General features: G+C 36.1%; 1 protein-coding gene across 1 annotated transcript; it reads left to right on the forward strand.

Moving 5' to 3' along the window:
- The first annotated feature begins 8,810 nt into the window (after positions 1-8,810).
- LOC133805010 (anthocyanidin 3-O-glucosyltransferase 5-like) lies at positions 8,811-10,880 on the forward strand. Its single transcript, XM_062243108.1, has one exon. The coding sequence runs from the start codon at positions 8,894-8,896 to the stop codon at positions 10,475-10,477; it is 1,584 nt and encodes a 527-aa protein (XP_062099092.1). The 5' UTR covers positions 8,811-8,893; the 3' UTR covers positions 10,478-10,880.
- Positions 10,881-14,926: the final 4,046 nt, after the last annotated feature.

Genomic DNA, 14,926 nt, shown 5'->3' on the forward strand with positions numbered 1-14,926 from the left:
TTGACTGAGCAAAGTTTTTCTTCTCCAGTATATTTACTTGTGTTGACCCACGATTTGGCCAACTGACACGGAGTCGAAACTTGATTGATATGAACGAGTGTATAGAAAAGAACGTAATGACAAAAGTAAAGAAAACACAGCAATTTATAGTGGTTCGGCCCCAAGATCTGGTAATGACCTACTTCCACTTAGATTGATATTGATATAAGAATCAGAAGGGTGATCAAAGAACCTGGGTTCAATGAGTTTCACTAACCTCTGAAGAACAATACAAGTTTACTTGGAAAATTACTATAGTTTTGAATGATTAAAAAGCGAAAAAAGGTCCCTTCCTTTGAGCTATCTCTTGCTATTTATAGGCTCAAGGAGGGTTACAAGAGATTGTTATAGATATTCTTCCCTGAATAATCGGATATCCAGAAGATTGTATGAGATAAATTCGGGATTCATAAAGATCTTCCCATAAAAGTTGCCTTGTACACGGAACCATCGACCAGACTGGTCGCGGGTAAGAGGGCTTACCTGCCTTTACTGTGTCTTCTGGTCGATGCTCTAGCAGACGCTTCCAGGTGTCAGCCACGTGTCCAGAGATTATTTGCCACGTCACCAATGCTGATTTATTGGATAACAACTTGGTACTTTGTTATTGATTACAACTTGATTGTGCCTAAAATACCAATTTTTTTTCTTGTTTGTATTCTTTTGAATCATTGTTTCCTGGTTTAAAACTGACTTAATCTATGATTTGGTTAAGTAAACACTATAGACTTTTTTAAATACATTTATATTGTGTTCTGTTTCAGAATTTCGTCACCAATGAGATCTGTTCGAATATGACTTGTCAAACTGTTTCAGTATTATTTATGTATAATCTCATTGAATTTCTTGATGTCTTGTTGCTTGTTTCTTGTGCTATCATCAATAAATTGATACTTTGTTGCTATATTCAGATTTGGAGTTTTTTTATGTACTTTGTTATTGATATTCAGTTCTAGGATGTAGATTAATTTAATAAGTTTACTGCATTAGTGAATCTGATTCTTTGTTCCTGTACTAAGATTTAATAGGTTTTTTCATATTTACATATTTGCCTTTTCATATTTCTTTGTTTTTCTATTTCCAAAGTTTTACATTAATCTCAAGTGTTTCTCTATTTTTAGCATGCTCTGCTTTCTAGTTTGTAGGGTGAACTTTGATATTGATATTGATATTGTAGGGTGAACTTTGTTTTTGGAAAGATAACTAGTTTTTGAGTTTAAGAGTTTTGTGTGTTTGAATTTGATTTTTGTTCTGTATACAAATATGTTTTGAATATGATTTATTTAAAGTGTGAAAATTTTGTGTTTAGTATTTGATTTATGTATTATGTTCATTGATTATATATATGAATATGTTTTTCTTTTTAAAAAGGAGAAGAGACATCTACTTTTTATTTTGAGTTTTTTTATGTTAAACTTTGAATCGAGTTTGTATTATCTTCATCATTGTTTACATGTTCATATATATTGCATATGAACTTCTTTGTTTTATCACATGAATTCTAGTTTTTGATGCATATTGCCTATTAAATGTAGTTTTGAATGTTGACTTATATTTTCTTTTTCTAATTTGGATCATTATGCTACTTTGATTTTTTTTTTTTTTTTTGTCTGTGATGTTGATAAATGATTTTATTTTATGTTGGTGATTATGGGACTTGATGTGCTCATATATTTGTTTTTTAATATATGCTAGTATATCAAGTGTCATAAATGCCCATAATAATAAGTCATATTTTCAGAAATCCTTATGATGATTAAATTGAGAATAATTATTGTGTTTAGATTAATTATATTTTTCCATTGTTGCCAACCCGAACCCCACCTCCAACCATCGTCGGCGTCCACCTCACAAAGCCATCATCGACATTCACAAGTTCAGTTTAGAGAAAAATGATGCTCTCGTGTAATAATCTCAAAGTGAAGAATAGACTTGTAATAGACTTGTTGATATTTTTTATGAAATGTAATTAGTTTAACACTCATCTTTAATAAGCAATGAATATTTTATAATATATGTTTGTTTATTTTATTATTAATGTTAATTAATTTATTTGAGAAAAATGTTAAATATTTTTAAAATTAATTACTTTTATTTATTATTTATATTAAATTAAATTTAAATATATAATTAAAATTACCTATCTAAAAATCTTTATTTACCAATAAATAAGTGTAGGTAAAATTAAGTATACCACATCATGCCACGTGGACCAATCATATAGAGCTACATAATCAATAAAAATGAGATAAGTAACCCAATCATTAAGTTCCAACTGGTCCAAAAAATGTGTGCCATGTGTTCCACTATAAAATTGCCACGAGGATTGCCACGTCAGCTGCCACATAAGATGTCATGTCAAACAAGTCCAAGTCATTTCTGTGGGATCCACGTGAGTTTTACCTACCGATATGTCAATCGTAGGTAATGGTACATTTCTCGACTAACTATTACCTACCAATACAATATTGGTCAAAATATGTAGGTAAAAGGATTTACCTACCAATACGCTATCTTTACCTACAATTAATATTGGTAGGTAAAGGTTGAATTTCTTGTAGTGATTGTTCTTAAGTCTTGTGGCTCAAGGTTGTGAAATTGAGTTTTGGGTGGAGTTTAGAGTGGATTGAGCTGGGGTTTTGTTGTGGGTATTATGTTAAATGTGTTATGGGGATTGCATTATGGTTCTAGGATGATTTAGGGTGGTTTGTGGTTGAGTTTGGCTAAAGAAAAACTAGAGAATTTTGGAATCGTAGGGTCGGGCCGCGACCATGTTCTTAGGGTGCCGCGACCTTCTTGAACCCAGAGGCTAGAGGAAGTTTCTGATGCGAAGGTCGCGCTGCGATGCCTGTTAGGTTGCGCCATGGCGCGTGTTCAGTGAAAAGGAAGGTTGGGGCCTCTGACTTGGGCGGGTCATGACCCACATGTTTGGGGCTGTGGTGCTTAAGGGATTTTGGGCCTTGGGGGGGGGGGGGGGGTTTGAGTGCAGGAACTCAACCTTAAGGGCTCGGGATCAATCCTACTACCCGGTTCAGTAGAATTCAACATCCCGGAGGTTAGGACTCGATCTGGAAACCTTTAATTACTCATTTTGATGGGATTATATACTTGGTTGTGATTAGGTTATCGCTAGGGGCTCAGAACCAGGATCGTGCTCAAGGTTCGTTCTTAATAAGCTTTGCACTCGGACCTGAGGTAAGAAAAATGCACTCGGTCTGCGTTTAGGGCTCGACCCGAATATAGTGAAGAATTAATGTTATGTTGAGAATGTTTTATTAAACATACTGAATGTGCTGTGTTTATCTATGTTATGTAATAACTCCTGATCTGTATATCTGATTGGGAAAGCTCAGCTTATAAGCTGAAGGTTTATCTATGTTATCTAATGAAGGGCTTGACTTAATAGTCAACGGTATAGTTCATTTAAAGACTCGACTTATCAGTCGATGGTTAAGATTCGATTTATCAGTCGAAGGTTAAAGACTTGACTTATCAGTCGAAAGTTAGAGACTTGACTTATCAGTCGAAGGTTAAAAGACTCGACTTTTTAGTTGAAGGCTATAGACTTGAGTTATCAGTCAAGGGTTTAGGTCTTGACTTATTAATCAAGAGTTAAAAACTTGACTTATCCGTCGAAGATTACAGACTCGGCTTATCAGTCGAAGGTTAAAGGACTCCACCAATTAGTCGAAGACCACAGGCTCGACTTATCAGTCGAAGGGTAAAAGACTCGACTTATCAGTCAAGAGTTAAAAGACTCGACTTATCAGTCGAATGTTAAAGAACTCGACTTATTAGTCGAAGGTTAATGGATTCGACTTATAAGTTGAGGGTTTGCAGGGTCGACTTAGGAGTCAAGGGCGGCAGTAACATGCTAAACACTGGCCGATAAGGTTAAGCCAACCTGGAAACCAGATATTCTCTTGAACACCCCTAGGGTCGTTTGGGATGTTAAGCATCAGACCTTCTTGGCCAGTTCTAAGGCTGGTTATATGAAAGATGGGCAATAGGCCCTAGTGTGACTCTATAGTCACTTATTTGGGTTAATTGCATGCATGAATAGGGTTATTACTGTTGGCATGCTATTTATGAAACTGCGATCTGATAAAGTACTACTTATAAGCATGTTTATGTTTTCTTATTGAGCCTTGGCTCATGGGTGCTAAATGGTTTAAGTAAAGGAAAGGAAAAGTTGGACCAGCCATGAGTTGGAGAGCTTCAAGACAGAGTGTACATATGCGGCCTGCTCGTTCGCCACGACCGAGGCTATCAGTTGGAACTAGGGTTGGACCCTGATTTTGTCGCCTAAGTCAAATTTTTATTCACTTTTGAGGTTTAGGTAACCGTTTTAAACTGTGATGGGATCCCATGTATGAAAGTTAAAAAGCTTTTAATAAAATGGTTGACTTTTGACCAAAATTTTTAATGTCTAAACTTGTGGTTAGTTTTAATTACATGATTTAAACTCAAATGATTCGTTTAGCGAGTTAAGCACTATTTAAACTATACAGTGTAATTTTCCTGTATTAGAAGGATGTTACATTCGTTGTAATGCCCTACTACTTAAGGACCATTACACTGTGCATTTAAATAGTGTTAAACTCGCTAAACAAGTCATTTGGCCATAACCGTGTAACTAAACGTGATTAATGGTTTAGGATTAAATATTTTGGTCAAAGGAACAACTGTTTCACTAGAATGTTTACTTCATACATGGGATCCCAAAATACATTTAAAAAGGTTAACTACAATTGAAATGTTACAACCAACAGATCTAAGCAGCAAAATAGGGTTTAACTCTAGTTCCTCTTTAAAACCCCGACCGTGGTGGTCAAGCAGCCACATATGTATACATTGTCACCTAAGCTCTCCAACTCAAGATGATCCAACTTTCTTTTTCCCCTTATCTGCACCACAAAGCACCCGTGAGCCAAGGCTCAGCAAGAAAACTTAACATGCTCATAAGCAGTTAATAACACGTTCCAAATCATAATAAGCATGCCTAGCAGTAATAACCCTACTCATGCCTGCATACCATTCATATAAATGACAACATTGTCATATGGGGCCAATAGCCCAAGATAAACGATCAATGAATAATACCGGGGTCCAATGCCCAAATTACATGATTGATGAATCATACTGGGGTCCAATGCCTAAATTACATGATTAATAAATCATACTGGGGCTTGACGTCCTAGGATATGGGACTAATAAGTCACCCCGGGGTCCTTTGCCCTATCCTCTGTATAACCATCCTTGGAACTGGCCCAATATACCTGGCGCTTTAGTTTTCCATGACCAATAGGTCGGTCAAGCGTATGTCACACTTTTGAATAGGCATAACCATATCGACCAACGCTCAACGCGCTTTTGTTACCCTTGACTTATAAGTCAATGCCTTTCGACCAGCACTTCGCGTGCTAATGCCATTCTTGATTCATAAGTCAAGTTCGGGGCCCAGCCCTAGCCTAGGATATGAGACTAATAAGTCACCCAAGGGCCCACGCCCTATCCTCTATATAACCAGCCTTGGAGCTGACCTAGCGTACCTGGCGCTTTAGTTTTCCACGACAAATAGGCCGGTCAAGCACATGTCACGCTCATAAATAGGCAAAACGATATCAACCAGCGCGATATGGCTCCCTTGACTGATAAGTCAATGCCTTACGAAAAGCGCTCAACGCTATTGCTTTCCTTGACTGATAAGTCAATGCTTTCTCAATCAGATAATGCAGACTGACATATATCATATATCAAATATCCAAATAGAAATCCTTCAACATGCTTAATCAATAATAACAAGCATAATCATAATCGTGCACATTCTCAAGCATCCATGCCCTATTCACATTCGTGTTTAATAGTCCGACCCAAGCCATAATCACATGTATCACATACTGGATGCAGTTTTCTTACCTTTAGTCGAAGCACAGGTTACCAATGAACGACCCTCGAGCATGATCCCAGTTTCGAGCCCCTAGCGATAACCTAGTCACAACCATAATATAGAATCCAGTTAAAAACGAGTAAATAAAGGCTTCCGGACTGAGTCCTAGCCTCCGGGACGTCGAAATCTACTAAACTGGGTAGTAGGTCGATCCTGAGCCCTTAGGTTTGAGTTCCCGTTACAAAAAAGCTAAGGTGGAAAAAGTTGCCCAGGCAGGCCACGACTTGACCATAAGGGTCGTGGCATGCCTCCCTGACAGAAAACCCCATGTCTAAAATTCAAGACACGTGTCGCGGCATGCTTACCCAGACAAAACCGCCTTTGCGCCCTGGGTTCATACGGGCTGCGATGCGACCCCAGGACCCCGCGAACCCAGAAATCCCTGTTTTTCCTCAGCCAAAACCTTACCAAAAATCATCCCAATCAATTCCCAAAACCAGAATTAAATCCTCTAAGCATTATAACACATGACCAGCATTAAAACCCAAGCTTATCTCACTCAAAAGCCTCCACCAAATCTAATCCAATACCTTGAACCTCAAAGCTCAAGAACACTTTAAAAACAAGGCAGAATTTAACCAAATCAAGGGTTGTAGTTGTACCTCAATTGTGTAGTTCAGGCTTTAAGTTGTAAATCCCAGCTTCAAGCCTCTAATTCTAAGTCAAGTCTCCTCAAAATTCCAAAAATACTCCTCAAGACAAAGAGAGAGGGAGACTAATGCGAGAGAGAGAAAGCTGAGGGAGAGTGATACTCTGTTTTGGTTTCCTTCAGCTAAGGGTAAGAGTGACTAAGTCAGTAAATTGGCTCAAAATGACCTAAATGCCCCTAGGGCCGAATTCTTCTTTGACACCTCCTCAAGGGTAAATTTGTCATTTTCCACTTATCTCGTTAATCATAATTAACGTCTCACAATTGTCGTTATTTCTAATATCCTCAAATAATTACCAATTAATTTCCCCATTACCCGATCTCGGTAATGTACTAAATACCCAAAATACCCATTGACTCTCACCGAGTCAAAGATTAGTCCCGTTGTGACTTTCCCACTAGCTTGCTCCCTAGGACCGCCTCGTGCCGAGTAACCATAATATATTCACTTAATGATGTGGTCTCATACATATATCACATATATGTCAAATATACCCATAACATTCCAAATTATAAATATTGTCTTTTTAATCAGAAATTGACCCACATGCATATTTAATATACCTAAACATACATATCAAGTCATATTATAATATAACTCGCATAATCATATAATGATACACATATATATCACATAGTCACATAATTTTTATAATTTTCTATCCTGACCCCCTAATCAAAGCTCTAAGCCTTATTAAGTAATTTGTGATGTTACATTCTCTAGGTGTATTTGAGTTTGTTGTAGGTTGTGGATGACAATATAGAGAGATTAATGAAAACAATGAAAAAAAAAAAGAGTAAATCGTATAAATGAAATAAAAATTCTGATAAAACCCTATTAATGAAAAAACATAGAATATATTAATGAATTGAAAAAATTAAGGTAGTAATTTTGATATTTTTTTTAATTTACGTAAATGGAGTAAATTCCCATATTTTTTTCTTCTTATTACCGACTTTTTTATTGCTCAAGTTCCGTAACTGAATTTTATAAAGTTAGCTCATGGTATACATTTTTTCTAATTTCTTTTTTTGTCTTTATGTTCTTTATTCCTTTTTTTTTATTTATTTTCTAGGATGACATTGTTATTCAATTTTTTTTAGAGGTGTACATATATTAAATATATTAATAAGTTTATGATTAGTTATTCTAATTTAATATTTGATTTGTTATATTGTACTTTCTACATTTATTTGTTACAAAAATTTGCATAATTAATTTTGTAATTTAAAAATATATACATATTTTTCTTATAACTAACCTTTATAAAAACGCTAGAAGGCAAAAAACTAACGGTCTGTTTGGTAAAATTTTTGTTTTTGAATTTTTTAAACACAAAAATAAAAATTTTATTTTATTTTTCTTTCTTTATTTTTAAAAAATAAAAATATGTTTAGTAACTATTTTTGTTTTTTGTTTTTAAAAACAAAAAAATAATAAATATATTTGATAACTTTTATTTTTATTTTTTGTTTAACAATATAAGACGTTGATTTGAATAATATAAAAAAAAATTGAAAACTATTTAAAAAAAAATTAAAAGTGAAAAAATTCTATTGTCAAAATTTAATAAATTTTAATTAAAATTTAAAAAAATAATAAATAAAAATAAAGTTACCAAACATATTTTATATTTAATTATTAAATTTTTAATTAATTAAATATATATTTTTTAAGTGTTACCAATCAACTCTTATATTTGTAACAAAAGTTTTTAATTTTTCTTTTAAATAAAGATTTAAAATAAAATCTCAAATTCTTTAACAAATTTGAGTGATTGGATTTTATTCTCCACAACTAATTGAATTCAATGGTATAAAGAGCTCTTTATTTTGATGATAAAGTACAAAGAGTTCAATGATTTAAATTCAATTTTGGCAAAAAACAAAAGTTGACGGTGACATCTTTGCCAACTTCGAACGACAACCCACGTAAATTGTTATTCCTAATAATTGTATTATAATATTCAATTTTTTTATTTAAAATTTGATTTAGTAATTTATTTGAATAATTTTATAAAATATACAATAAAAAAAATAATAAAAAATATAACAAAACAAAAAAAAGAATAAACTTTTTAATTTTTTAATATATATGAGAAGAAAAATAGCTTCAAAATCACTTTTGAATTTGATAAGAAGAAGAATAAAGTGGATCACTTACAGGTGGGCATCAGAAAATTAATTATTATAATATTTTATGTTCTACCCGATACCACTCATTAACCTGTGATTAGGTTTTGTGATGTGTATAAATGAGACTACATCAAGAAAAACACCACAACCACAATCCGTTTGCAGCTTTGATAGAATTGTACAACACTTTGTTACACTGTCTAAATACCCAGAACAAAACCTTGAAGAAGAAAACGAAAACCATGGTACTAGTGGCTGCTCCTCTCCATAGACCCCACGTGGCAGTCCTTTCAAGTCCCGGGATGGGCCACATCATCCCTTTACTCGAGCTCGCCAAGCGCCTAGCCGCTGATCATGGCTGCCACGTCAGCTTTCTCAATATCACCGCCGAAGCCTCCGCCGCACAGACTAAGCTCCTCAGCTCTCCTGACTTCCCTCCCAACCTCCACGTCATCGACCTCCCTGATGTTGACGTCTCCACACTCGTCTCATCCGACAGCCTCATCGTCACCCGACTTTCCGTCATCGTACAAGAAAGCCTCCGATGTCTGAAGTCCGTACTTCTCGACCTCGGAAAACCTGATGTTGTCGTCATTGACCTCTTCTGCACCCAAGCTTTCGAGGTTTGTGAAGAGCTATCCATTCCTGTGTATTCCTTTTATACCGCTCCTGCTGCTCTATTTTCTTTGTCTCTGTATCTTCTCACTTTAGATAAAGAAGTTGACTGTGAGTTCGTTGACCTTCCTGAACCAATTCGGGTCCCGGGTTGCTCTCCGATCCGAACTGAAGACCTCCTTGACCAAGTTCGGAACAGGAAAAGCGAAGAATGCAAGTGGTATCTTCTCCACACCAGTAGGCTTCCGTTGGCGGCCGGTGTTCTCATGAACACGTGGGAAGATCTTGAACCCTCAACGCTTAAAGCCATTAGAGAAGACCCTTATTACAACAAAATCTCCACACCACCGATTCACCCAGTAGGACCACTAATCAGAGAGACTGAGCCCATAACTGAGTCTGGCGTTGAGTGCTTGGCGTGGCTCGATAACCAACCATCAGACTCCGTCGTCTTCGTGGCACTTGGCAGCGGTGGGACCCTCTCTGCAGCACAACTCACCGAGATTGCATGGGGTCTAGAACTTAGTGGACAACGGTTCGTCTGGGTGGTCCGAACGCCCACAGAGTTCGATGCGTCGGCCACATTTTTTAACGTGGGTGGTGATATTAACGACCCGAAGTCGTTTTTACCTGTTGGGTTCTTGGAGAGAACCAAAAAAGTGGGCTATGTGGTCGCGTCGTGGGCTCCGCAGGTGGCGGTGTTGCGACACCGGTCGACCGGCGCGTTTTTATCACACTGCGGGTGGAACTCGACTATGGAGAGCATGAGACACGGCGTACCGATGATTGCTTGGCCGCTTTACGCCGAGCAGAAAATGAACGCCACAGCTCTGGTGGAGGATGTTGGCGTGGCCGTGAGACCAGCTGAGGACCCCGGAAAGGGAATAGTTACGAGGGAGGAGATTAAGAGGGTTGTGAGTTTGGTGATTGGAGGTGAAGAAGGCAAGTTGCTGAGACTCAGAGCTGGAAAACTTAAAGAAAGTGCAGAGAAAGTATTGAGCGACAATGGCGGATCTTCTTACGATTCGCTAACTCGCATAACGAATGATTGGATGGTTTCACGAATATCAAGTCAAAATTTCAAATAATTTAGTGGCCAAAAGATGCACGCAATAATGACTTGATTAAGTGAAAATTATACTATATAGAGTTTTTTATTGTTATTTTTATATTGGTTTGGAAGTGAATGTTTCACTGTTACAAGAAGGGTATTTAGGGTTAAGATTACACACCCTCTACGGCATTGCCATAAAAAATTAACGTTTTAAGGGGGCATGTTGTATGCCCTTAAATAATGTTTTTAGGATCCACAATGCACATCTTTAAAGATCGCATTGAGTGCATTTCAATAAAAAATTTAGGACGCATGTCGTGAGTCCTAAAAGAATGTTTTTTAGGCGCGCAATGCGCTTTCTTAAAAAACCTGTTGAGTACCCTTAAAAATAATAAACAAGTAGGTGTTCAATATTATTAGGACACGCATCGAATGCCCTTAAGAGTTAATTTTTTTAAATATATATAGCTACATTTTTCATTTTGCTCTAAAAAATACATTTGAATGAGTGGCCAAAATGTTAGATATATGTTAGATTTATAAATTTTCAAAAGAAAATACTAAAAAAAAAAAATCAAAAGAAATTTAAATTTCTCATTAAAAGTAAGCTTATAACATTTTTCATTTTGTTCTAACCAATTGTAACAATGACATCGCTCATTCTTCTCGAACTTCGTAAATTTCTTAAATAGTATTTGGTTTGTCAGATGTGAATTGCAAAAAAAAAAAAAACTTTAATTAGAATTATATTAGCAATTATAATTCAAAACATATAAAAACATTATACTATATATATAAATTATGTAGTTGTATATTGTTGCCTGTTTGGACAAAAAATGTTCGTAATGAGGGGCATTTATAAGTATATTCTTCATCATCCTCATAACGTAATATCCATAGTCGATATTGTTTACGACATTACAAAGATTGATAATACATGTACAAATCTTAATATTAAATATCTTAAACATCTTTATATATACATAAACCCATATACAAATAGAAACATACTGTAGGTTGGAAATACAGTACTCCCGTTGGGTGTTTGTTGATCTTTTTACGTGCTTTAATTCTTTCCGTGAAATACATCTCATGTGCATCATGGATGGTCTCCTTGATGGTTGTCCTGCTATCTAATTTAACATTAATAGGATCAAGAAAACAAGAATAATGCCAATTGAGATATAATAAAAATAGCATCCAATGCTTCCTGTTAAAAGAACAAGTGTTACTAAGTTTTTAACTTTAGATTAATTTTTTTTTATCAATGAAAAGCATAATCATTAAACTTACTCATGGTTATAATGCATAACTATTCAATCATGCTTTTTAGACGTGCATGATAGAATCCTATCACATAAAGCTCGAGCCTGACTATTTGCGCTAGTCACGGAAGTAGAAACCTTGTTTAGATTCATAAACAACAACGCTCATCTCTTTTCCTCATCTACTAAAAGTTTCTGGTACAAAATCCTAACAACAAATATCATTAATTTAAAAAAAAAGGTTGAAAGAAAGCTAAATAGTTGAAGATACAAAATCCTTACAATAAATATTATTAACTTCATACAGAGCATACCTCATATAAAAGACAATGCATGATTGTCCAATTATCTCCTTTCTACAATATTCGAGTATGTCATCCCGAAGCAGAGGAGAGTATTCACAAGCATGACCGAACACATCAAAGTCACTGGACACATCAACGACACAATCATCTCTAGGCTAACCATTGACGATTTCATATACTTGTCTAAACTTAGGCGGCAATGGAGATGGTTGTTACACCTCTTGTGTTTTTGTGTTCGAGGTGCTAATGGTAGAAAAGCTTTTTTTCCAACTTGTTTTCTAGTTTTTTCACGACCTCCTAGTCACCCATAACATTTAATTAACAATGAAATAAGTATATAAAAAAATTAGTAGTCCTAAATAAAATAATTACCTATGTCGCTCCATTGAAGATGACTAGCAACTTGGGTCAACGTATTAAAGTCCCAATATCTTGTTTGACAATATAAATCTCACTGTTGGTAGGGATCAGGTTAACAATTAGAGCATCAGGTTGGTCAACAAACTCAATTGCACGGTGATAGTTTTCTCCTATGTCTTCTCCATGGATCTTTGTGCTCCCAATAACTAGAATGTATCCCCTACCAATCATCTTGGTGATAGACCCTAATGCAAAATTGCATTCAATCATTTTATCATGAACATATATGTAAATTTTTATGTATAAGTATGTTATACAAGTGCAAGAATTTTAGATTTTAAAAAGATAAAGTTATACCCGATTTAAGCCAGGAGTGGGGATAAACATAGGTGCATCCTCTGGCTGTGGGGGCGGTGGTGCTAGAGGTTAATGTTACGATTGGGGTGATGCCTGATGAGATGGTGTAGTTTGATCTAAGGGTGATCCATAGTCTGGCACCGACACATGAGAAGATCCTTCAAAGCCACTATATTGTCCTTTCATCTGTTCCACATATTGTCGCATCATTTGCTCTTTCTACTTGATCATTTCATGATGTTCCACAAATTTTGGAGCATCAAAATATAAGCATTGGTGATGCGTCGCCTCGAGGAGGCGACTCGTCGCTCGACCAAGAAATGGTAGATCAGGCGACGTGTCGCTTGGTGCCAGGCAACATGTGGCCTGGGCAGTCTGTACGGGTCTGTACGGATCCGTTAAGTGATGTGTTTTTGGCTCCAAAATTAAAATTAAAATGCTCTAATCTTATTAGTTGAGTCTAATGAGGTTCCTATCACTACAACAAACATGGGTTTTAGGGGCGACGCATGTCGCCCCTGATGTGTCGCCCCTGATAAAATGTGCCTAAAAGAGTACATTAGGGACGACTCAATGGGTCGCCCCAAAAATTTGAACGTTTTCCATCACTTTTGTCGATATGTCGCCCCTGATATGCCAATAGTTGCCCCTAATACTTAATTATTAGGGGCGACATGTCGCCCCTTATACCATGAGATGTCGCCTCAAATGTTTACACGTGGCATCTATATTAGTCGATGTATCGCCCCTGATATATCACTAGTCGCTCTTGATACTTGATTATTAGGGGCGACAGTGCTGCCCCTAATACTATTTTATTTATAAAAAATAATTAAATTAAATTTTAATTAATTATTAATTAAAATTTAAATAATTGAAAACAAATATATTAAAAATAAAAATATTATATTAAATATTCAAATTAGTTTATTAAAATAACAATTATCCATAGTCATAATACATTAAGATAACAAATATTCATATTGTTCATATAATTTAACAATAATTAATAATAAAATAAACCTAGTCTCCTAAATCAACTGCCTCGTCCTCCCTATTGTCTTCTTGTTGCAGTTGCAGTTGCTACGGTGGCTGCGGTTGTGGTTGCTACGGTGGCGGCATCGACCAAGGATATTGGGGAGGTAATGTGGACGATCCAGCTCCATACATGTAGGGATACGACGGCTAGGACGACAGTGGAATCGGCCACGGATAAGGTGTTGCTCTATACATATATGGAGGTACCATATTTTGAGACAGCGCTGCCCCGTACATGGAAGGATGGGTTGGACCTGGAGGTTGAGAAGACGAAGCTCCAGAAATATTGTCACTATCAGGCATAGGCGGCATCTGAACGTTTGGTGGACGAGATGATGGTAGAAAAAATTGAGATAAGAAATTAACTTGGTCAGTTAATTTCTGTAGATTATTCTCCAATTTTTCTATATATTCTCTTGAATGTTGAGGAGGAGCTTGAGACTCGTTGAAGTGAGAGTATTGGGTGGATGATGACCCTGACCCTGACCTCGACCCCGACCCCTTCAATTTGCGGCCCACTCCTCACTCATGTCCACACCTTTGGCCTAATACTTTTTGTAGTACCTCCACCTGATCAACTGTTGTTGAGCCATCATTATTGGAAGCATCAATGGATGTTTGCTGAGTTTGTAACTCAAAATCAGCCTTCAGTTTTTCCTGTTTTAAGAAAATGTTAGACACTGACATTAAATATTACTCCATTAATATTAAAAAATATAATTCAAACTTACATAATCTTGGCGAGCATCATCGTTCACGATATCATTTGTTGATTTATTCCAGTGATATGCCTTCCATGACTCAATAAGGTCTGGGTTCGCCTAAAAAATATAACCCCAATGTTAGAGAACATCTAATTTAAAAGAACATAATTTTGATAATATTTTATCTTTCACTTACTTTTTCGTAACGGATGGCTGCCAACGATTTCGTACCTTGCGTTCTAGAATACTTTTGTTTCTTCCGATTTTCCTTATTCTTTACGGAGCGCGCAATAAATTTTGGACTTGTAAATAACTGACAGATCTACTTCCACTCCTCCTTGTTAACATCCTTGGTTGGGTTGTTTAGAACCTTGTCCCAACCTTCGGTCCATTATAGTGTTTCTCAAAGTGTTTGTGTCTTATTGTTTTCCTATGACGATATCGGTCTTTCATC

This window comes from Humulus lupulus, chromosome X (genome assembly GCF_963169125.1).
Source record: "Humulus lupulus chromosome X, drHumLupu1.1, whole genome shotgun sequence".
Lineage (NCBI taxonomy): Eukaryota > Viridiplantae > Streptophyta > Magnoliopsida > Rosales > Cannabaceae > Humulus > Humulus lupulus.